The sequence below is a fragment of the Polyodon spathula genome, chromosome 22 (genome assembly GCF_017654505.1).
Source record: "Polyodon spathula isolate WHYD16114869_AA chromosome 22, ASM1765450v1, whole genome shotgun sequence".
Classification (NCBI taxonomy): domain Eukaryota; kingdom Metazoa; phylum Chordata; class Actinopteri; order Acipenseriformes; family Polyodontidae; genus Polyodon; species Polyodon spathula.
Genome location: NC_054555.1, coordinates 4,008,614 through 4,035,274, shown reverse-complemented (window position 1 = coordinate 4,035,274; position 26,661 = coordinate 4,008,614). Strand labels below are relative to the sequence as shown.

The following is a 26,661-nucleotide window of genomic DNA, read 5'->3' as shown; positions in this document are numbered from 1 at the left end:
TCTATAAGATCAATGACTGATTTGATTTTACAGGATGACAAATTGCCCCCACAAGGACATGGCTCTGCTTCAGGCTAAAATGAGTTCATCAAAAAATACAGAGGACCTTGTCTATTGTGACTTTTTCTGCCTTCAATAAACTGTGTTACAGAACTGAGTTCACAGCTGAACAGGCTCAGTCTGCAAGGGAGTGAACTGTCAGCTGTTAACAAGTTAAAGTTGAGTAAAAGTAGGTTGAACATGCGGAAGGTCACAAAAAATGGTTTGTGGTGACAAGCAATTACTGATATCCTCCATGGCAGCTTTGGCAGGATAAGCTGCCAAGATTTCAGCTTTGAAGCTGCTCAGCCCCCTTTCAATTTGTGAATTTAAGTGTCTTTAGCATGTTTATCCCCATTTTGTATTTGATGCATAGTCTTGTGTGTTGTAGAGACTAACTGTTTTGCAAACTTCAGCTTTGCCTCTGCTTTTTAATTGCTGATGTTGCTATATTATTGTGCTAACATTACTTTTACCTTTTTAATTGAGAAAAATGGTCTCAGTTGATTCTTCATTGAATAAAAAAAAATAAACTAAAACAAACATTATATATTTTTCCTTAGGAACAACTAGAATTTAATTAACAAAACTTAGAATGTGAATTTTATACTATATTTAAATTTACATTGAAATAACAAACATTGTTTTCATACTGCATTATAGACTAACTAGAGTTGTTATGAACTAGTTATGAAATAAACCAATTCTAGAAATGACAAAACTTAAAGCATCCCTACAGTTTAGTCTAGCCATTAGAACCTTACCATTCTGGTGTAAGAGATTATAGATCAGTAATCTTGTACAATCAAACACTTTTCATTTTGTCATATTATACAGAGAGAGTTGTTTAGATGACAGGAATATCACAAGGCATGCATTGTTTTACAAATAAATACCCATGGCTGTCTTTGATCTAACTAATTGCATTTTATTATTATGCATTTTTCATTCTGTCATTTAAATGGGGAGTTGTTCCTGCTCACAGAGACCTCTGAGTTAATGCCTCTTGCCAGCCCTGACCTATGTGGTGGCAGTGATTTCCATGTCTGTTAATTGCATGTGACAGAAAGTTAAATATTTGCTGTAGAAAGCGATTCCTTTGTGGTCTCTGGCAAGGTGATTTACTGGTAATTTAACCAATGTGACACAGCGCTGTTTCACAGGATTACGTTTGTTTTTCAACAGTGTTTTAGCAGGTAGCACCACCGGTTTTGGTAATATTGTTTTTAAGGATAATTTAATTTCAGTGTTTCTTGGATAGATTCTACAGTCATAGTTATTAAACTCAGGAGTCACACCCAGTCACAATGCAAGGAGCTTCCAGGTGAATCTATCAGTCTACCATCCATTACATTACACCCACTTACTCTGGATCCAGTCATGTAAGTGTCAGGGATGTTTGTCAGAGGGAAGAAACATTAGGATATTGTTGCATCCAGCCAAAAGAAAGAGCCTGATTTTACCAGGTGTATCCTCACTTGGTATAACCCTTGAGAAAGTATTTCAAATGGAAACCCTGCTGAATTCCATAAACTAGCACTGTATGTCTGAAGATTCTTCACTTTGACTCTTCAAAAGGAGTGTTTCTCTGAAAAACCAAGTCAATCTTTTTTTTTTTCCCCTCTTTCCAGCTTTCACTATACTTCAATTTAGATTTCTGTGTGCTCACAGGCTTTACTTGGGAAACCATTACACCTAACAATAATAGGTTTTGAAGCTTTAAAATGTACTTGATATCTAGTTAGTTAATGTACTATATATATTTAGTTAGTACTACGTGTGAAACACAGCCGCTGTTTCTTAAGTTGTAGCCGATTTGCTTTTGTTCATTTCACAGTAAACGTGGTAATGAAGTAAGGAATCTGACCTGTTATGTTGTGTATTTGCATCAGATCCTACTTTAAGACACACTGTGAAGACTCTGGGGAGCTCAGGACCACAGGCTTCTTGTTGATGGCTTTACCCATATCCCTGTCTTAAACACAGTGCACTGCTATTATGGAGAATGTATTGATTTGTCTAGCTCGAAATTACATTTTATTTTTTACCTCAATCCCAATCAAGGATGCTTACAGTAAATATTCTGCAGATAACAGTATGCCGTAAAATGTGAAATAGGCTGTTAGAAATATGTGCTGGCAACGTCTAACGATATTTATTCAAGCTATTGTGTTTTTGCTTTTGACTTCTATAAAGCTGCATTTGCCAATGTACTGTGTGTCCCCCTGTCATGTGGGATTCAAACGCAGTTCTTGCTGTTGCGAGACCCCTTGTGGAACAGCTGCCAGAAGGATTTATTCTGGTCTGTGAAGAAGTACACTTTTATGTATACAATGTGAAAGGAGAAATCAAGACGACAGTATGTCATTGAAAATATCCCCTAATAAAACAGAGACGTATCAAAACATGCTTTGAAGGGGCTGTGATTGTAGGGTTTTTTTGTTTTTCCCCTGTGAGTTCAGCTAGACACAGGATTAATATTTCAAGTTTTTTTCTTTTTCTTGCTTTCCTGCGTCTATCCCCTGGGTATGCATACAGCCTCTTGCCGCAGAGTCCCTGTTGACAGCCACAAGCTTTCTGTTGGTTGTAATGAGCGATGCAATTGATGGTTATCAAACAGTGATTGATGGGCCATTGCAGATAGCACACTGTATTGCATTGCAGCACTGCATTCCTGCTTGAACATGAACACAACATAAAGATCACCCACTTGTATCTGATTTGTGTGTGTGCGTGTATTATATATATAGAAAATTGACCATATGTACGAGCTGCAACACACAAACAAAATATTTTCTGAGTGAACCCTCTCCCTCGCAAAGCGATACAAAGTTTATTATTATACAGGATAAAAGTGCCTTAACCCCTTCTCCCCAATATTTGCAGTGATAAAACACAATCACTAGTATGCAGCATGTTATACATTGTGCAGCCACATCTGGTGCATTGCTAACAAACAAGAGACTGAACAATACTGTATACAGTACTTTTTTTTTTTTTAACAAGAGCCTCCGGTTCTGAGATGAATTGGCAGTTAGCTTCAAAGAAAGAACAACAGGGTGCTGTGGTGTGCAGGAACCCATTCAGGGATTGCAGTGAAGCTCACAGATACTGTAGTGTGGAGCTCCCGCTCCAGGACTGCAGCATTGTTATCTACTAGTGTTTTTGAACTTCTAAACTGAAGTGCCCCCCCTTTCCTTTTAATTTAGTGTTGAAATAAGTAGGCTAGAAAAGTAAAAAGCGAAAGAGAGGTGCATAAAAAAACACATGCTGCTTGGCTGCAGAAGCAGCAAGCATCCTTGCCACCCTATATTTCTGTAATGTGTCGTGAGTCATTGTTGGCATTTTAAAACACTTCATTATGACAGATGCTGAAGTTATGGTGGGAGGAGGATGATGGTGATGAGGAGGAGGAAGGGAGGGGGAGGGTGCTCTCTGTAGGAGGAGAAACTGTTATTTTATTGCCTGGCCTAAAAATCCAGGACACTATTCCTTTGTGGTAAGTGATGGTCAATTATATGCCACCCGATCTGACAATTTGACAGACTATCAGTGTGTATAATATTGGGCCATTTCCTTGGAGTAGATTTGAATAGTTAACCTTAAAATAGGTAATTTGCATTTGGGGGTCTGTGAAAGACTACGCTTTAAAGGAACAGCTCACCGATTATGTTGACTTCTGATGGCACCTTCTGTTTTAATAACTTATTTTCCTCCTTCTGAAGAGATATTTCATGCAAATCAATACGTCATTAAATCCTCTGCAGCATACACTAATATCCATTATGGGGCTGGCTATTAAAATGGGGGGAGGACCTTCATATCCCAACTGAACCATTGACTACAAGGGGTTCCAAAAGGCATGCTTCTTCATGAGTGAGCGCTGTCCTAACTGCTGGCATATGTGTTAAAGAGAAATGCAGAGGAAATCGATGTTAAAATGAATGGTATGTCTAGTTCAATTCTTAGTAGCCTTCACTGCAATGATAATCGTAAATAACCTGAGTAAGGGCAGGTTCGTACTAGTCATCAAGCCTGCAGACCTCATTCTAAACAGAAATGTTGTTACATGTCCAATTAGCCACATCTTTTGAAGGAGTCTTTGGTGTAACTTTACAACCTTAAATTTGAGCAGATCAGTAAATGTTCAGGTATCTCTCAAATATTCACGATTATACTGCTGCATTTAACTGTCGTGTTTTTTGGGAGCTCATGGTGCAAGCACGCCCTTGGTTTTTCTATCCCGTCAAATCCGGAGGGTTAAAGCAAGCTGTACCGGTGAGGCTGAGATTGGGAGTTAGTTGAGAATGAAGAGGAGGACAGTGCTAGGGGGTTATCCTCTGAGGATATCAAGGAGATTATAACTGCTGCTTTTATAACCAATTGCAAGGCTCACTGCAGAGCATTGATTTGGGGATGACAGAGCGGCTCAATCCCTATTGCTTGTGATTGTGAATGATCTCAAACTCAAATGACATCGACAAAGAAAAAAAATAGCTGTATCAGAAATCATTTATTCTATCGTATTGTTCTCTCTCTCTCTCTCTCTGTCTTTGTCTTTCTCTCTAAATAATATTGAAGAAATCATAGTGTAACTGTATAATTCTAAAAACCTTTGTCGTAACTCGATTCAGGGTTTAAATGCGGTCCTTACATTGACTTTTAAAAAGTACCACCATATAACAAAAACTATATAAAGCCACTACATAAGGATAACGATGCCTTAATGAAAATGTAATCGTAGTGAAGATATTCTAAAGGTAGTGATCCTGCTGGCTTCCAGTTACTACAGGTCACATCTTATCGTGAGTCTAACGTTGGCAAGGAATCCTGAAAAGCTATTTCATCCATCATGAGAATTACACATACTGCAGAAATCTTGCAGCATCTATTAAAACTGCCAAGCAGCATACATGGGGTGCACCTTTTCGTAAATCAAACTGAACAGAAGTTTTACTAGGGAAAGGAATGCCTTAATAAATAACCCAAGTCAACCATTCACTATGGCTAATGATCTTTAGATAAGCCATTTTGGGGAGTAAAAGTGCTGGGAGTCACTTAATTATGCCCTGCGTTTGGGTGTTCTTAAAATGCAAAAATCTAATTTAATAGAATGAATTTATTATGGGCTTAATCTGTCAGGTGGCTTTTGATCTAAAACCTTGGAAGGCGATGTGGAATAGATTCAAGGGCATTTCAAATGTCATTCCTTTTCTTTCTTAAGGGTATTTAGCCCCTGTATTTAAAATGGATCATCATATTTTAGTGAATGTTTGCACAGATTGTACTGTATGTATTTGTAACAAAACAACGTGGCGGTCACTATATTTGTTGTAACTACAGAATCGCTCCTGAAGGGGATTTTACTGCAGGATAAAAAGTGAAAAAGTACACAACATGGTTCAGTACGTAGCTAAACAAAATAATTTTGTAAAGTTACTGTACAAATGAATACAGCATATAGTGACTCTAATACGACACCCTTAATATGTAAATCAAGACTGTGATGAGATAGATCCTATATCGCTGTCTTTAAAGATGGAACCACTGCAGTGTTGTATGTTAAATGCAGATGGTCTCATCTTGTCTGTGACATTATGCTATTCTCTAACTCCATGTGAAACAACATTGTTATAATATCAATAGCATCCTACAACACTGTTCCATCAGTTCCAGATTACGACAGAAAGCCTCAATATCACAGCATGCTGTCCTAGATCAAGATTACTGCGCTACTGCTAATACTTGCATAATTTCTAAAAGCACAATGTTAGTGCTGTCACTGTTGCAGTTCCATTAAAACCATAGATGAATTACTTTATGGTAATGAATGTGTTTGTTAATCTGAGCTGCCTTGTTTTTAACGTTCTTCAATGATTTTCTCAAAACATCGATGTGGGTTACCATTACCCTGACTTCATCTAATAGAATGTGTTGCAGTTTACTTATTAAAAAGACCAAACGAATGCATGAAACCTGAAATGCAGGGGTTTTGTACACTTAAGCCTTGTTACCTTTGGCATTTTTGTTTGTCAGCATTTACTATGTATTTTCACTCTAAATACGTGGCTTTTTATATTGTTTACACACATTATACAAAGTAAAATGATATATAAAATTAAACTTATTGCAATACCTGCAGTGGCAAAATGAAAGGAAAGTGGTGCGCAAGAGACAGGTGCAGCTGCAGTTAATGACAGACAGAGGGGGGGGAAAGGCAATTTAGAGAGGCTTATTAAATCGAAAGTATTAATGACCGAGTCCCTTGAGACGCCTTCCATCTCCTTGTGGTCTACCTCGTGTTAAGGCTGGGCAAACAATAGCCCAACCTCATACTGCAGTAGGTACAGGTCCTAATAAAGTAGCCAGGAAATGTTAAGACATGTATAAAATACAGTTGCAGTGAGGGGTATAAACATTTTAAAGGAATCCTTGCACAAAACAAACCACTTGGTTGTACTTGACAGCATTAACAAAAGGCCACAAAGACCCATTTCTTAAACTTGTAAAGCTTTCTTCTGATCTATTTGCAGCATTAGACTGACGTTCCTTTTGAAAAATGTTATTGAAAAATATTGCAGACCTTTAACAATGACAGTTAATGGTAGATTAAAGCTCAAGAGATTTTTAGGAGAGTTGAGCAGTGTTCTAGGCTCATACATCAAGCTCTGTTAATGTCAAATGTGTATTTATGAATAAAAATATTAGTTTTAAAAAAAAAAAAAGAATTAACAAAATGTTGGCATATGTAAAATGTGAGCCGGTTTATTTTATTAACTTTAATAACTAAAATCAGAAAATAACACTGCCCGAAAGGCTACGTTGTGCCTGCTTTCTTCAATAACTTAAATTTCTGAAAAACAATTTTTTGTGTCATTGCCCCCATAGCTAAATACAACTTTGTAGATTTAAAAAAAATTGCATTTCAACTTTGATTTTATAAAAATACTCAAACAAAAACAAACTTTTAATATAATATATTACATTTAATTCTGGGGTATAAGTTTTGTGAACAAAATTGGCATTGCCTCTCTGTAACTCTGAACATTGCTGCAGGAACCATTGCTAAAATAGCAAGTCAATGCTGGGTCGACTTTTTCTTTACTTTGAGGAGTTGTGATCACAAGATTCTGATCAATGTGAATTAAATATTGCTAAATGGCCAGCTTGATTTCTTCTCACCCAGACTATATTAATAACAGTCAAAGTTGTTATAAAGGTAGAAAACACAAGTGGAGGCTTTGACTAAACTGTTGATGCTCATAACATTGTTTTATATATATATATATATATATATATATATATATATATATATATATATATATATATATATATATATATATATATATATATATATATATATATATATATAATTCGACTTACAGATTCTGAAAGTGTATATATATATATTATATATAGATATATTATATATATATATATATATATATATATATATATATATATATTTTTTTTTTTTTACAGTACTATATCGAATGTTGTTTCATCACTTAACACCTTCCTTTCATAGCCTCCTGCCCAGATTTTAACCCAACACCAATGTGTGGCTCTGTGAACATGACAGAATTGAATTTACTGTTAGTGTTCTACAAATCATTTTGATGGATTACACTTTTTCTCCCGAGAAGCTTTATGATCTTAAGAGGTTGCTCGACACCACAGTACTTGTCTTCAACTCGCATTGCACTTAACGTTATTTACTACAGACAAGAGGGTTCCTTATGAACATGTTCGGTTTCCTGCTTTTGACTTTGGTTGTATGGTATTTATCGGAGATTGAGTTAGCTAGCAGTGAACCCTGAGTCAGCCAGCAGTGAACCCTGTACTGACTCCAGCTGGTTATGAAATAGTGTTGATGGTTTTGATTTTGCTGGAAATGTGGCACTCCATTTTCAGAGAGAGAGAAAGAAAAATATGGGGGGGGGGGTGCTCACTCTGCCACAGTAATGGAGCTAATGGCATTATACTAGTAGACAGCTTGAAGATGCACATAGCGTAAATCAACTCTTATTCAAACTTTGATTCAATAGACTGCCGTCTCTCCCTCACAGCATATAAGGTATGTGTCCCTTGCCTGTGCACTTACTTTAACCCTGGTTTCTGCTAAATTATAAATGATAGACAATGTCAGAATTTGCTTTTAGTGCTCCCATGTGAATGCTTGCACGGCTCTGCTGGATTGGCAGCCATAATATCAGTGTCTGAAGCCATTGGCTGGAAAATGTAGTGTAGCTGTTGCTAAACAACCTCTCAGGGATGCGTTTGCCTGTTTTTGTACAGTATGTGAACATTTACATCAACTGTTTTTGTCACAGGTATACAAATAAAGTAATGTCATGCATTATTATTATTATTTTTACTATTATTATTATTATATTATTATAATTATTATAAAGTTCAGCTTGTCGAACAGAAATTTAGAAAATTTTCCTCAACACCCTCACCCCCCCCCCCCCCCCCCCCCAAAAAAAAAAAAAACTAACTAAGAAACACAATCTTAATGTACCATATAGATTACAAAGTTAGCAATGGGTGGAATATTCAATGAGGGTGTTTTAAGTAGAATTAGCCTAGTTTCAAGTTCAGCCAAGAGTGACCAGCATTACCTGTTATTGGTACAGTAACAGTAATGAAAGGATTTTGACCAAGCTGCTTGTATAAAAGAAAGCACAGACCAGGAAACTCCACTTTAATTAGCCTCTGCATATGCAGTTTGGACAATTGCCAGCTGGAATTACAGGCTTTGTACAAACTAAGTGACTTCGCAAGGGGGTTGAAGTTAAATAGCATTTGCTGCTCCACATGATTTGTGCATTTGGTACTGCAAAAGAGGAAATTGATTATCTTTCACTCTTGAGCCTCTGTTTTGTGTGCCAGACAGACCAGTATCTAATGGTTTTAGACTACAGGTTTAGAATCTGTCAGACATTACTGCAGTCTTTGGGATTCTAATAAACAAAGCATCCAACATGTTCTATTAAACATGCTTTTAAAAGAAAATAATCCAGATTAAAGATTGACACTAAAGTGTGAAGTGAGGAATCATTTTTGACATCTGCATTTATCATTTCCCAAACCTCATCATTTTGTCAAGTGTGCTGATTGCAGATTTCTGTGCTTAAAATTACTTTTATAAAATGACACAATGAGCTAGAGTCTGTCGGTAAAATCCTGATTATAGGGCAGTACCTTGGTCATTGACCCTGTTTGTATGGTAGCTCATACTGTACCTTTCTGACATGGTCAACTACCAGATAGTTATGCCGTTTAATCAGTGTTAACCCTTTATTCAGGGTTCTGTTGCTTAATTATAGTATTTGATCAATCTTTCGCACTGTATTGTTTTAGAATTGTCACCTCTTGATTTGTGTGTGTAACGGGCAGTGTCGTGTGGTACACTGCCGTTAGGATTCTGTCCTGTCACCCACAGGGGACAGGACAGAATCCTAACGTCAGTGTATCGCACAACACTGCAGATGAGCCTGCCTCTCTTTTTTTTTGTTGAGAAATCAACAAAAAAACAGAAGGGAGACCGCATCAAAACAAGAACAACAACTCAGGTAAGACAACCATTAAATGTATTTATCTAAATGCTAGAAGTATCAGAAACAAAATTCTAGAACTTGAAGCTACTGCACTAACAGGTAACTATGATGTGATAGGTGTTACAGAAACGTGGTTGCTGAGAGTGATGGGGACGAATATAATATTTGTGGGTATACACTGTATAGGAAAGACAGGCAGGACAGAAGAGGAGGAGGGGTAGCGCTATACATAAGAAACAGTCTTGAAGCCCAGGTGTTAAACCTGGACAAAGAAAATAAAACCGAATCAATATGGGTCAGAATAACAGACAAAAATTCAAAAGGCATAATAATAGGAGCATGCTATAGACCGCCAGATTCAGACGGTGAGCAAAATAATCTGTTATACAATGACATTAGAAATGTGTGTAGCAAAGGAGAAGCCATACTAATGGGGGATTTCAACTTCCCCCAAATAAAATGGGAAAACCCGGTGGGTAGCGCGAAGGATGAAATAGAAATGGTGGAAATGACAAATGACTGCTTCCTAACACAATTTGTGAAGGCACCCACTAGAGGGGAGGCATGCCTTGATTTAGTCTTTTCAAATAACGAAGATAGAATAACTAAAACAGAGGTCAGAGAACCACTGGCAAACTCAGACCACAACATGGTCTCATTTGAAGTGTTTTTTAAAACCCCAAAAGTAAAGACTAAAGCTAAGGTTTACAATTTTAGAAAAGCAAACTATGAAGGCATGAAACAGAGACTAACAGAAGTAGATTGGAGTAAAATAGAGAAAACACCCACAGAAGAAGGATGGTTGTTCTTCAAAAATGTAGTACTAGAGGCGCAAAACAATTATATCCCTAAAGTAGACAAATCTAAATGTAAAACTAAATTGCCAAAATGGTTTAATAGATCAATAAAAAAAATATTCAGCGAAAAAAGGCACTTTACAGAGCATTAAAAAAGGACCAAAAAGAAAGTACACAGAAAGAGTACACAGAACTGCAAATGCAAGTCAAAAAGGAAGTTAGAAAGGCCAAGAGAGAAATAGAAATGAACATTGCTAAGGGAGCTAAAACCAATTCCAAAATGTTTTTCCAATATTACAACAGCAAGAGAACATTCAAAGAGGAGATTAAATGTTTAAGAGATACAAATGGCAAAATCGTAGATGAAGAAAAAAAAATAGCAAATATGTTAAATGATTACTTTTCACAAGTTTTTACAAAGGAAGATACTGACAACATGCCCCACATGTCATCCAGTTCCTATCCAGTTTTAAATAACTTTAGCATAACTGAGGCAGAAGTGTTAAAGGGACTAGGAGCTCTTAAAATAAACAAATCCCCTGGGCCGGATGAGATCCTCCCAGTAGTACTCAAAGAAATGAAAGAAGTAATTTACAAACCGCTAACCAAGATCATGCAGCAGTCTCTTGACACAGGGGTGGTACCGACAGACTGGAAAATTGCAAACGTAATACCGATCCACAAAAAGGGAAACAAAACTGAACCAGGTAACTACAGACCAGTAAGCCTGACTTCTATTATATGCAAACTTATGGAAACTATAATAAGAGCCAAAATGGAAAATTACCTATATGGTAACAGGGTACTGGGAGACAGTCAACATGGTTTTAGGAAAGGGAGATCGTGTCTAACTAACTTGCTTGATTTTTTTGAGGATGCAACATCGATAATGGATAATTGCAAAGCATATGACATGGTTTATTTAGATTTCCAGAAAGCTTTTGACAAAGTCCCGCACAAAAGATTAATTCTCAAACTGAACGCAGTTGGGATTCAAGGAAACACATGTACATGGATTAGGGAGTGGTTAACTTGTAGAAAACAGAAAGTACTGATTAGAGGAAAAACCTCAGAATGGAGTGTGGTAACCAGCGGTGTACCACAGGGATCAGTATTAGGTCCTCTGCTATTCCTAATCTACATTAATGATTTAGATTCTGGTATAGTAAGCAAACTTGTTAAATTTGCAGACGACACAAAAGTAGGAGGAGTGGCAAACACTGTTGCAGCAGCAAAGGTCATTCAAAATGATCTAGACAAGATTCAGAACTGGGCAGACACATGGCAAATGACATTTAATAGAGAAAAGTGTAAGGTACTGCACGCAGGAAATAAAAATGTACATTATAAATATCATATGGGAGATACTGAAATTGGAGAAGGAATCTATGAAAAAGACCTAGGAGTTTTTGTTGACTCAGAAATGTCTTCATCTAGGCAATGTGGGGAAGCTATAAAAAAGGCTAACAAGATACTCGGATACATTGTGAAAAGTGTTGAATTTAAATCAAGGGAAGTAATGTTAAAACTGTACAATGCACTAGTAAGACCTCATCTTGAATATTGTGTGCAGTTCTGGTCACCTCGCTATAAAAAAGATATTGCTGCTCTAGAAAGAGTGCAAAGAAGAGCGACCAGAATTATTCCGGGCTTAAAAGGCATGTCATATGCAGACAGGCTAAAAGAATTGAATCTGTTCAGTCTTGAACAAAGAAGACTACGTGGCGACCTAATTCAAGCATTCAAAATTCTAAAAGGTATTGACAGTGTCGACAAGGGACTTTTTCAGCCTGAAAAAAGAAACAAGGACCAGGGGTCACAAATGGAGTTTAGAAAAAGGGGCATTCAGAACAGAAAATAGGAGACACTTTTTTACACAGAGAATTGTGAGGGTCTGGAATCAACTCCCCAGTAATGTTGTTGAAGCTGACACCCTGGGATCCTTCAAGAAGCTGCTTGATGAGATTTTGGTCAATAAGCTACTAACAACCAAACGAGCAAGATGGGCCGAATGGCCTCCTCTCGTTTGTAAACTTTCTTATGTTCTTATGTTCTTATGTTCTTGCATTGTGGTTAAGATGCTTGCTTGCAGTGCGAAGGGTTACTGGTTTGTGCCCAGTGTCTTGCCCTGTTACAAATGCAGGACTTCAGTACTGAGATTTTGTGCAAAATGTTTTACAGGTGGGGTTCTGAAAAATACAGAGCTACACGTCCCCACATGTTGCTACAAATGTTTAAATAACGTACCTGTCATTTTTCCTTTCATTTGTTAACGTCCTGACCACTTTTTACACTTTACAACTTTAACATTTCAAAGCTCTTTGCAAAATGCATGCTCTAGTGCCATGGGGTTTGGGATCTGTCTTCTAAATCACTGCAGAAGAGCGATTAAAACATTTAAAAAATGAAAATAAGATAAGTGCTCTGGTTTTGCTGTTTAGTGATTCAAGAAAATCATCATTAAGAGTGCTTGGTAAAAAAAATAGTTGTATAATTCTGTATTTGTGTTTGAGAATTACATAATGTGCCAATACAATGCACTTTATTATGTTGGCACCTAAAACATTCATCCTAAAACCCTTAACGGAGTATTGCAGTTTGTTTGCTGTTCTTTGGGATGATTTTCTCAAGATTTAATCCTGGATCTTTGCTTTTTGTGTTTCGTACAAACCATAATTCCCTCGTGGTGATCTGCAATCATTTATTTAGACGCATATCCATAATGCAGTGTGATCTGATTTGAGAGTGAATACTTTCTGCTGTGTACTTTTTATGAAATCTTCTTTCAGGTCTCGGCAGTTCTGCTCAGTTTTCAATTGCACACAACGTTAGTAATGCATTTGTAAACTTTAAACACGTTAATATGATTCAATATTTTAGAGTCTGTCGTTGATTTATGTCGACGCAGTCAGTATTGCCTTTCTTGAACACAAGGGTTGCTGTAAAATGTGTTAGTTATCAACTACTGGATGCCATAACAAGACCCAAATAAACAGTACACTAAGAGGGTTCTATATAGCTTGCACACTGGTAATGCTAGTACTGCATGGGATGTTACCAAATTAACATGAGAGAATTGTGCAATTCCAGTTTACAAATGATTAATAGAACATATGTATGACACTTCTCTTGAAAGGTCTTTTGGGGTGGGGGGTGGGGGAGCTGTCTAGGTACTTAACAGGTTCAAGAAATTATTTATTTGCTTGCATACTGTCGATGGTGTTTAGAGAATCATACTGTGTCCTGTACATCATGAATAAATTGCATGGTGCAGCACAGTTCAAAATTCTATTTCTCACCTATGGGCATGATAAACACTTTTCATTGCAACCCACTGTGAATGATATGTGTTGCAGGTTTTTCTACACTAACTGACAGTATGTATATATTTTTTAAATTATTATTATTATTATTATTTTTTAAACCTAAATCTTTGATGTAGTGGTTGTTTGTGTCATAGTGACATTGTTGACACAGTTAAATTGTTGTTATGATGAACGTTCTTTAGTCATAATTTTTATATAAAAAGTTTCACAGCAAAGTAAAATATGTACATAAACTGATTTATTACACTGTGTAACAATTATTTATTTATTTATTTATTTATTGTTCCTGGATAGTAAGTGTTATTTCCTAATTGCTTATGCCTCAAAAGTATAGAAAATGGCTATTCCCCACAAACTTTGCTTTTGTGACCAGGACAGGTAAATTTCAAAATAACACTATTTCCAATAAGAAAAATGTGTGTCTTTTCGTTCACAAAGTCAGAAAAAAACAACATATGAATCCAAATTAACATGTATTTATACTAAAGTAATACAAAAATGACTACAAAAGATTTAGAAGTGAGTAGTTTTTCGAGATTTACGATTATACTGTAAATTTCGCTTGTTAAACAAAGGGGATGTGGAAAGCTGGCTTGAGCGGTGACGTCAGACCCGAGCAAACACACAGCACTGCAAGCGAAATGAAAGGGAATCCAGATCGGGTAATGAAGGTGCTGCTTTGCTTTTATTAAATAAGCAAAATAAAAAGGTTTGACAAAAAACAATCCGCACAGAGCAAAATAACAGGCTGAACCCCAAACAAATCTGACACAAAAACTGAGCACAAAACTGACACCAACTAAACAAGAACAGTGCTGTTAGCAGTGGTTTTATTTATTATTTTTCTTCTCTCTCTCTCTACTCATGAACACCTAAACCTGAGTGAGTGACTCATGCCTTTTATATATACAGTTTTGCCGGGATTCAATTTCTAATTAATCATTCACTTGAATCCCAGCACTTGAGCTAATTTGTGTACTCCCCATGCTCACATACTATTACATGCTTTATCTGCACGTGAAGTGACTCTGCAACCCCCTTGCCTAAATGCATATTACAACATTCGTGCTACATAGCCCAATTTACATGTGCACATAATATATATATATATATATATATATATATATATATATATATATATATATATATATATATATATATATGTGATGCAGGATCGATGCATCAAAGATCAATAACAACAAAAAGACAGAAAAGGGGATATTCAGGGGCAAGATGGTCCAGTGGGTTAATGCACACTCTCCTCTGGAAGCCTTGACTTTACTTAGTTTTAATCTAGTTTAGGTCACTGATGACATGTGTTTGGTGGCCTCATCCTGGACCTCAACATGACACTAAACTGCTACCAAATATGACACAACTGTTGCAATTCAGTGTCTGCTAAAGAGAATCCCAGGACTGAATGTTAGCTTTGTACACACTATGCTATATTATATTATTGTCCCTCACATTTCATGACCACCACTGTTCAAGTCTATATATTTTTTTTAATGGGTTTTTGCATGAGGACCCTAGTCAGATTGGTAATTTTGCACTTTTCCCATAGTTATGTACCAAGGTTTACCGTGGTTTGCCATGATGTCGCTATGCATTATTACACTTTGTAACATTTTTACTACTTTTATAAGGGCAAAAATGCCGGTCCAGTTTCTTGTTGAAGGTTGTATTTGTAAAGTGATTGTTGATAATCTGAGTAATATAAGTTATTGCCTATCATCCAGCTTTAATTTAATTTCTTCTAGGCATTAGCAGCTGATAGTACAAATGTTCAGCACAACAAAGTAGAAATTAATTAGAGTAGAAGTATTGAAGTGATGATGATTAATTACGACTGATGCTATAAATTCCTCATAATATAATTACGAAGTAGTAGTGCATTTCTATGAAACTAGCCCAGTCTAAAATATTTCTGCTGGACTGTTATGTTTTGAAGTTGTTTTCATTCAGAACTTGTAAATGTGTATGAAACAATATTTACAGCCTACTAAGTGAAGTGGTTTCTATGAAGCTTTATCAAAACAGTGCACAGTGCAAAACGAGGCCTTATATGCCCTAAATATCCATGATCTCAACTAGAAAACTCAGACCAGAAAAAACAACAAACGCCAAAATATGAAGGAAGCTTGGGGAATTAAATGCAGGGGAAGGATGAGAAATTAACCCTCCTCTAAAACTGAAGCCAAAAAATAAATTAATTGTTGATCTATTCTATATTTTAAACTAATTAGTTTGTTTAATAAATTTTCATCAGGCATGAAGATGTTACCATTCTCTTGTACCTTCTAATTAATTTCAGTTGATCTGTAACTTCACTCTCAATGGGTCATCTGTATATACATGGGTACAAATTTGGCTCTATGGCACAAGATTCTAGAGCCAGGGTACCTCATATAACGGCAGCAGCATTCACTTCTGGTGCCAGTAGACATGTTTTAATTTGATTTATTGTTTATTACTTTGCAACTATAGCTGATGATTTCTCATTGGGTCTGGACTACTCACTTGACCATCACAGGCATCTACAACACACTGAAAATATATATATATATACACATACATATATTTATGAATCAGTCCTTAGAAATTCTGGTATGTGATTGGTTAAAACCTCATCGCATGACCAAAAATAGATCCAACTATTGCCCCCGTGACGCTGATTACGGTCAATATTTTTTTTTTTTTTTTACAAACTCCCTCAAATTACATCCACCCGCTGAGCGTCCTTCCTCTCGTCACACAACAAAGCAAAATGACGGGCAAACCTGCATCTGGACCTCCTGGACAGCGATTTTGTAACATAACAGGAAATTAATTGCAATGAATTACCACAAAACAAAGATGCTGCAAACCATTAAAATCATAATAAAAACTGTGCTTTCAGTGTTTTCTGACTTCCTAAAATACATACAACTCCATGATGGAAGTATATACGATGTTCGCAAGCTCAACAGACTCCTCGAATTCTGTGCCGCAGTGAGAAAATCAGATGGACAGTTCTGTGCCATGAAAACTGTAATAACTCTGCGCTATGGACTTCAAAAACATGGCTTTCTTGACTGATTCATACAACAAATACGGACTGCAGACCTCAGCTCATGGTGAAAAGAACTGAGACTTTGGGGGTTATAATCCCCTGTTGGTAACTATAGTTCTTCCCTCTAGTGCATAGTTTTCCACTATTAGCCTCCTCTCCAGTTTTATATGCATTGTTTGTTAAAAAAACAAAAAAACAAACAAAAAAAAAAAACCTTTAGTCATCTTAGCTTTGTTAACAACCTGTTCGGGCCTATTTTTCTAAATTTAATTAGTGTTGTAGGCTTTGGCTTTCTTGCATGTTGATCAGTTTTTATCCAAGGTAAATGGCTTTTCTTTATGAGTGATAAATGAAACGCATTATATCTGTTTCAGCAGAGCCATGTGAACTCATAAATAGCGCAGGCAGTTAGCGCCCAGTTTCACTTGATTACCTTTTCCATTACCATTCTCTATAATCTTGGTGGGAGAGGGAAGTCATTGGGTTTTAATAACACGCAGGGAATGTGAATATGAGGCTTATTTAATTAGTCAGCTGTGTACAAATTCTGTGGTGATCTTGGAAGGTTTGATGACCGCTCAGCTTGGGATACCTTGTAAAGTACATTTTGCAAAAATATTTTTATTGTCATTAATACTGAGGATTTTTATTGGTTTCTGTTGGCAACTTGAATATTCTGCTATTCATAATCAAGGTATATGCATCATACTATATACAAATATAGCTTTTAAGAGCAATAGACAACTTAGTAAATGTGTACTGGCTAATACACTATTCTACTAAAGTAATTAGGACCTGTCTCCCTAATTGCATTTGGCAAATTCGACTCTTCATGTGGCATATGATCCTTACAGCACTATAAAACAGCACAGTGGTAAACAGTCTGCCACAAATGAGGAAATGTAAAGACCTAACAGCATTGGAGACCACAGCATGACAGTCATGTTGGTAGGCTTTTCCGAGACACATGTCATCTTCAGGAGACCTGCATTATCAACAGCAATCGGGGAAAAGGGTAGCCCAGCCCAATTTATTATGTACAGGTCCTCAAAGTGGCTAAGCAATACATGTATAAATCCAGCTTAACTTTTCCTACAGTACTGTTAAGAATTCAGCTTCATCCTAACAGAGTAGGTAGGCACTGATATCTGCCTTCTAGGCTCAACACTATTGATATTCAGAAAGAGCAGGGCTGTCAGAAGTAATTTACCAGACTACATCACTAAGAAAACACCTGACTTGATTTGTTTAGAGGTAATTAGGTTCAGCTGTTAAGCTATATAAAGTAACCTGTGACTTCAGGTGACATGAATGAATCTATTTGCTAAGGCTACATTTCATGCACCTCATGAGAGGTAACCTGAGCTGAAGTGTCACGACTGCAGAACATCAAACTTAAGTAACTGTGACCTCAAGAAAAACAAGCAGAGCCCTTGAGTTCTAGAAGTGCTGCATTATTCTGTGATTGTAACCAACCAGATTTGTCAGATTTCTATCTAAATCTTTGTATTCTGTGACATTTTGATTGCATGCAGTGTCTGTCATTTTCAGAACAGATATAATGGCAGCTGCTTTGTGTTATATATATATATCTTAAAGTGTTAATCAGTTCAGGTTGGCTTTAAAAAGTTTTCCAAATGGGTAAAACCCTTTTTGTCCTGTGATCCCCAACATCTATTATTTTGTTTATTCGTAATAAGCTAGTATTTGTTTTGGAATTCTGTGATAGCAATGACCTTTTGTCTTTCATTACTAATCCCTGAAACAGTATAACCTTGAGCCATGGTGCTGTGGGGGATGATAAAGCCTTTATAGACCCGGCTTACAATTTCTACTATTATTTTTAGGATTCAAGCTGGGCTGCAAATCCAGAGTGGGCTGCGTTCAATGGATCAGCTGCTGTTTAGGGATTTGGGTGAACACTGGAATAAAATGGGTTCAGCTGTCCGACGATGATTGTTTTGCCAGCAGATGCTTTCACATTTTATGTTGTCAAGGATTCAAACTAGACTATTTTTTTAAAATCCTTGCTGCAAATACATCACTGGGACGTCTGATCCAAAGCAAACAAACCGTTCTGACAATAATTGACCACTAGTGACACTGTTTGTTTTTATTTATTTACTGATTTATGCCTTTTACTTTTCAGTGTCAATCTTACAGCTATTAGGTAAGATTCTTGGGCAAATAAATCTATTTTAGTGTTGTATAAATTGTCAGGATTGTGGGTGTGCTGACTGCATTGCTTTTGAATGGTTTGATTAAAGGCCAGTTTTAAGGCTTTACCTGGACCATGACCAGCTGAGAAACAGAATTCAAATCACATGTTCTGTTTGCATCTTTTTATTTATTTTTAATTAAGGATATGTTGTACCTTCACACTGGACTTAATGAAGCTTTTAACCTTCTGTTCTTACTGAATGCTTAAATAAATCGCTAATCGCCTATGACCTTGCCATTGACTGCAGTGTCACTGGGGATCTTCAGTATTTGCATTCCTACAGACGTTTTGCAGAGACATACAGAACAATTTGTAAACTGGATGAAAGGTGTTGTGTGTTTTTTTTTCTCGTAGGGATTGTACCTGTTACACTGCCTTTCCGACAATTTGACCTTGTACGATGTAGTTCAGTACGATACAACACAAGTCAGTGGACCCAAGCACACAGTTTTAATTGGTACATTGGAAAAGCAGTCAATCCCCTGATCATTTTTACAATTTTCCTGTGACATGGTCTTTGTTGAAGAGCTACTGCAATAATATCCTTGAGGGCATGAGGCTTGTATCCTATTCTGTACAGGCTGTGAAATAATGTATTTATCTCTAGTGTGTGTGTGATTTTATATATATATATATATATATATATATATATATATATATATATATATATATATATATATATATATATATTATTTTTTTTTTTTTCTTCATTATTTCTAGTGATTGAGTATCCCATTGGTATCTCCTTTTGAAATGTAGCTGTTTTTTTGTTTTTGAATTATCTGTAACCCTGTTTTGCTTAATATACTTTGTTTGTTTATTTATTACTAGATTATTATGGACAAGATGGACTCCATGGGCCTTGTGAGAGAAAATATTGTGGAAGAGGGCGCCAGTGTATTGTTCACGAAGAAACCGGCAAAGCAGAGTGCTCTTGCATGGACAAATGCCGGCCCAGCTTTGTACCAGTCTGTGGATCGGATGGCAAGTTTTATGACAATCACTGCAAGCTTCATCGTGCCTCTTGTCTGCAGAAGAAGGAGATCTACATTGTGCACAGTAAAGACTGCTTCTTCAAAGGTAGGAGGAAATAGCTTGCACATTTTCAGCTACCGGGATGCAATTGTTTGCTGCTTGCGAGGGGGCAGTTAATATTAAGCAGTTCTTTTTAAGTCATTTAAAAATACAAAACAAGAAAAGAAGCAGCAGACTCTGTTGTGCATGTTTAATCCATATTGGGCAGCTGTGCAATGGCATATTAAACTCTGTTTAGCACCAGTACTGCAGGGTATGATCGTCAGTACTGCTACACATCAGAAGGCAGCTCAGAATGTGAGTGTTAAGACATTGGTTTCCTCTGTCCTAGTTCCAGAGAAAAGCTGACAGTTGTATCTGCCAATTTAGAGAATGTAGCAAGAAAACCAGATTGGCAACAGCTGGGGAGGAAAATACATTGTGGAAAGCACAGACATAAGGATAGTGAGCATTTTAAAATATCACCTGTTAAAAAGGTCATTAATGTTAACTGCTACTAAATATTGATGTTTTCTGAACTTAATCTTCATATTTTAATGTAGTTACTATAAATAGACATCAGAAACAAAATCCTATTTTAGAAATAAATAAATACATAAATATATTTTAAAATTGATGGCTGTATACAACCTAGTCTGTTTGATCATGCATATTTATGCAGGGTATAAAATGAAAATCTTAAAAACTATCTTATTTGATGATTTTGAATGACCTTAATCTCATATTTCAAGGTTGCTGAACAGCGCTTGTAATTTTTTTTCCTTTAAACCATTGCTTCAATTTTCCCAATTTGCAATGATACATGGATTTCTGTGGCACATAACTAGCCGAAGACAAAGCCAGTGATTTATGCCTCTTGTTGCAGCTGTATTTATAGCAGCTGTTTGTTTGCGTAAGCAAAACAGATCAGGACATAAATACATTCTGGTATAGATTAGAATAACTAGAAATGTTGCAAGATTGTACTGCTGTGTTGCATCCATGATCGGCCAGAATGTTTAAGTGTAAGTGGCAATGAATAATGGTTTTATCAAATCAAATTATTGCATAGGTAAATCAGAAATTGCCATTTTGGTCCTATTTTTTTTTTTTTTAACGTATATACTGTGCATAAAATATATATCCTTCATGCTAAAACTGCAAAGCACACCAAGGGTTTCACATTCCCTGCAAAGTGTAATATCCATCGTGAGATACTTCATTGACTTTCCATAGCATGAAATGTTTCACATCATTTAGGTAACGCAGCAGACGCTCAATTTTCTTTGCATGCAAGTAAAAGCAAACAAATAAAGCAAGTGTATAGTTCTAGTTAACAACATACGTACATTCACAAACAGCCATGACCAAAAGTTTTGCAGCACCCTATAGAATTAACAGTCAGCTTCATAAAGTCAAATGAAACCTGCTGAATAATGTTATGTTAACATATTATATTACATACCGCTTTGTAGTTTTCCATATATTTAACGAAAAATTAAATGTGACATATCTGTCTTTTGAAGGGTTTTATCAAACTTAGTAAAACTGAAGTTGATGGTTAGTATTTGTGTTACAGTAGTAAGGTAGGTAAGTTCAATTCCTGGATTGATGGGTTCAGATGGGGATGGGAATATTTAAGTCAATTGATCCTCCTCCTCTTTTCTCCCTCCTTTTAAAAGAGACTCCCTCAAGACATTTGTTTTATCACCCCATGTCTGGAAACACACTTCCCTTTCGGTTCAATACTATCGATGTACGTAAAGACTGTTTGACAGCTCAGGATACCCATTTTCCCACGAGAAGCAGAGTCCTGCAAATGTTACATTCAAATCTGGGGATGACACCATTGTTTCGGAGGTATTACAATAAAATAATACCATGCTGGTTTCTTACCCAATTTATTACCTGTTTTATTGAAACTTGAGTTTACGCTCTTAGTGTAAATATACATCACACCTCTGGAAATGTTGAATTAATGTCACCACAGAACAGGGAATTCGCTTTTACACCTGCTAGTATATTTCAGGGAAATTATATATATATATATATATATATATATATATATATATATATATATATATATATATATATATATATAAAATATAGTTTTAATAGGCTGACTTTGGTTTCTCTGAAGTGTAATTCAAAATAAAATACAGACCTTTTCCTGCTGACCTCTCATTTTATTTTGGCACAATGACCAAGAAGTAAAACAAACAATACAAAATAAATAAATAAATAATAAAACAAAAAAAACACTTACATGGCTTTTATCCCAAGCGCCCATTAAAAAAAGAAAGTACAACAAAGCAGGCACATTGTGTTGAAAGGCTTCGCACAGCAGGGAGTCTGGGTAGCGGAGACTGACCGCTCTTTCTTTCTGATTCATCAAGCTAAGCCACAATAGATTCCCTAAGCAGAGGGCCGTTCTCGACACAGATGCCAGGAAGAAGTTTCAGCTCCAGTCACCAAGTCACATAAAGCACAGAGTTCAGGAATAGGATTCTGCATGTATTTCCGATACTCCAATACTGTTCAATGCACGCACTTGATACATTCATATTTACATCATAGAAACAATCCTGCCAGAAGAAAACAAGCCTGTTATCAAAGTATTTCTTTGGTAATTAAAATGCAGCACCTGTTTCACTGTTTTGAAGCTGCAAATAAGAACTGATAATAGATATTTTAGGGTTGTATAATTTAGCTTTGTTTCCTGATTGTTCATATGTTCAATTTGGTGTGTTTTAAACACAAGTCATCCTTTACCATCATCTGTTAATTAGAGAACCAAGCTTTTGTGCTTATAATATATGGTCTCATGGTTTGATTTAGTTGGCAGCCCAAGATACCAGGTTTTGACAGGGAATTTTATTTTAAGCTCTAGCGTTGTACACAATAGATAGATTAAATAAGGTTAATGTAAATTTGATACTTTCCTTCATTTTGCTTGCTTGTGTGTGGTATTCCCACGTTTATTGTTTTGCTTCCTGGACTTCTCTAATCGTGACGTTGTGACCTTTCAACTTCATGGTAAAGATGTTGACTTGGCTGTTTTTCTAAGTAACAGGACAATCCTGGAATTAATCTGAGTTAGACTTTTGTCTGCGTTTCTCATTCAGTATGCTGCCTGGTTTCTTATTTGTTAGAGACGTTGTAGTAGACATGCAATTCTAATAGTCATATCACGAGCAGAGCTTTGAAAGCAATGTTAATACATTTAAAACAATATTCTTTTTATTTAATAACTGATAGAAATGGTTGGCATTAGAGCAGTACAAAAAAAGTGCCTGCTTAACCTAAATAGTTGGTCTGCGTGCTAGGTTTAATTAAGGGAGTCTTGAAAGGCATTGCAGAGATACAAGGTAATGCATTTTCTACAGTGCTGCTCTGAGACGAAGTGATTAAAAATGTCTCCATTCATCTCATAGCTAATATCATTGTGTCTACGCAGTGAGAGAGATTATGACACTACAAACTAAGATAATGTATTGCCTAGATTAAGTATAGGAAGTCTGTCTATAAATCTGTTTCTGTTGTAATATAATTTAGAACTGAACTGCAATTCAAGATAAACTGCTTATTTTTTTTTTTTTCTCCTGAAAGTGTTTCTTAATTGGTATGAATCCACTAAATTGTCAATTGTCACTATAAAACACTTGTTTTATAGTGATTTCCTCTTATGCACTGTACAGATCACCATCTTCATAAAGTTTATTCATCCCCAAAGATCCATTATCATGTTTGCAGTTCAAAATGTATGCCCTGTATAGAGATTTACAAGACTTACACTGTAGGTTTCCAATCTTGTGAAGATAATTATTTAGCTCTGAGCAGCATTTGTCCAGATAGGATACCTCTGTTTGTTCAATGTATTCCCCTCCTCCAATTAAGTATAACATTGTTTACTTACAAGGCCAATATAAGGTGCTGTATGCTAAAACCTACTTGCCTCGTGCTATTATTCCCTATCCTCTGGATAAACACCTAAAATGCATTGGCCTATAATGCAGTGGATGCTTTTTTTTTTTTTTTTTTTTAAATTAGATTTTGCCCAAAGCTTATTAATTCATTCACATGGGATTGTTGTCAGGTACAGTAATGTTTACCACTTCCAGGGACATGCTGAAGTTCTTTTAAGATGCTGTGACAAGGTTTTACAGATGTCCTACAGCATCCCCTGTAGATGGTCTTTTGTAGTGTGAAGGTAGCCCATGCCCAGCAGTTAACTTTTTACTTGGGTCCATGAACAAATAAATTTACCAGAAGGTCTCCTGAGGCATGAGGTATCAGCCCAAGGGTTTTACACTGTTTGTGTGGGTTTGGTTTCCTGAATGCATTGGTCAAGTTCATCCTATTTGACCCTGATTTGGCGTTGTGATCTGGCAATAGGCCTGGTTTAGTTTGCAGTCGTACCTAAATGTCAGATATATTTTTGCTTGCAACGTCCAACCAAACAAATGTTGACTTTCTATGGCATCTGTCATTCCCAAAAAACTTTATGCCTGATGATCTGATAAGCATTGGAGTTCGGGAGCTGGGTGCCCTGACACCATGGCTTTTCAATTCAGTTCTTTGGGCTAGATATGGGTACTACCAAGACAACGGCTTATCTCTGAGAGGCAGCCGAATACAAGATCCTCTGATGTATACCAACTGGAAAGCAGTCACAGCAGTGAACATTATGCTTCAGTTAACATAAAATAATTGCAAGGCAGCGTATGATGAACACAAACATTCAACATGCCAACTATATTTTAAAGCAATGTCTAGAACGTAACACAAAAGGTGCTTAAGACAGGAGCGTACAAAGAAAAGAACGTTCGAAAACATATTTCACTTGCTCAAGTACCAACTTTTATTTTATTTCTTTACCCCCCCCCACTGTTAATTAGTGCAAGCATTTTGTTTTTGTTCTTTGTTTTTCTGTGTAGTATAGCCACACTGAAATGTCTAGAATGTCATGATACATTCTTATTTTTTTTCCCACCAATGTCGTTGCAAAAGATTCTAAAATGTAAAAAAAAAAAAAATTCTCTCCAAGTGTGATTTTTGTCTGCTTCAATTTAAAATATTGCACAGAACTCTCAATTCACAATCCACCAAAGAAATACAATTTCCTCCATTATTTCAAAATGCATCTGTCCTTAACATTGGAATGAAAAATGACCAAAAGTCTTTCAATGTTATTGATTTGTAGTATAACACGGCATTGTCCTTTTTAAAGGTGCGTGCATTGACGGCAAAGTCAAATCCCTCTGTCTATTGAAAGTATTATCAAAAGCATTTTTGTTTTCCAAGGTACCGTGGCCTTTTAAGTGGTGGATGAATTGCTGCACAAACAAAAGCGTGATGTTTTTTCTTGATTGAAGAATGGTGTAGAGAAAATTGTAATTATACTGCTGTCAGAAGTGCAACTGCTTTCTAATACCAGAAAATTACAGAAAATAATTAATAGTTTGAACTGAAGTGTTACCTAATTAGGGAATGATCACACCTGTGATTGCTGGCAAGGACAGATTTAACCCCATCCCTGCCAACCTTACATTCTCATAAACACACACACACACACACACATTACACACACACACACATTATTTACAGCAGCAGGGCTTCAGCCCTGCCACAGTAACAATTTGCATTGCCTGACCTGCATACAATATAAATTGCATTAATCTACCATGTTTTTCCATCTGTTTTGTAAGTGACACAATTTTGGTAGAAAATGGTGTCACACAGGGATATAATTAGAATTGCATGCCAAGTCAACATACTGTATACATTCTTAAGTGAAGCACAGTAGAGCTGCAATGGCTTCATTAATTCAGCTGTACTATCCTTACTGTCATGCTGCATGTGAAGTGCATACAGTAACAGTTGTTAACACACTAGCCACATGGTGGGTAATATTTTAAGGACTTCTTAGGGGAATACTTTGCATTGAATGTTTGCTCTCCTTTGGGGTTCAGGTCATTTGCTCAATATTTCCTGACACTTTGTACTTTGCAGTTATTAGAAAAGCTGCTGTTTCCCTAGCTTGATGAACACCTCAGTGTGATAGGTAATATGTGAGGAAATATTTAAACAAATTGTATTGTAAGCTGCTTATTAAAACATGTTCCCAATGCCAGCTATGGGAGCCACCAGCCCCTGTTATTGTTGTTGTTTCCCTGCATGGTTTCTGGTTGTATATAAAGTAAGATGTATTTTTTTATTAGTCTCTCTGCTCTTCAGTATGGGTTAGGGCAGGGCTATCGTATACAGTGTGGCTCATTGAGTTCCAAGTGTGGTTTATTTAGGTCTGTTTAAAACAAAGTGGTTTATTTGTGTATCTGCTACTGTTTAATCAGCTTATTAATAAACTAAACTGCATGCCCCTTTTAGACCAAAAAAGGCTGTAGGATGAGGTGTATTATGAATATGCTATCCATTGCTATCGGTCATCAAATCTGAATTAGAAATAAAGCAGTAATAGCAGCAAATGGTTTTTAAAATGCATCAATGCTTTAAAATCCACACTTTGTACAGTAGAAAACACTAATCATAGACAATAACATAAGTGCACTGGCCATCACTTATATATACATATATGTGTGTATAAGAGGAAGAACAGACAAAAAGACAGAAAGGTGTCTCAGACAGTGAA

At 36.3% G+C, this 26,661-nt stretch overlaps 1 protein-coding gene across 3 annotated transcripts in view; it reads left to right on the top strand.

Moving 5' to 3' along the window:
* LOC121296914 (follistatin-related protein 5-like) overlaps positions 1–26,661 on the top strand; it is a 102,333-nt gene that overhangs the window by 16,816 nt on the left and 58,856 nt on the right. For all 3 annotated transcript variants that reach the window (XM_041222822.1, XM_041222823.1, XM_041222821.1), the window contains exon 4: positions 19,830–20,078. In XM_041222822.1, the coding sequence (XP_041078756.1) occupies positions 19,830–20,078 (249 nt within the window). The remainder of the gene's footprint in view (positions 1–19,829; positions 20,079–26,661) is intronic.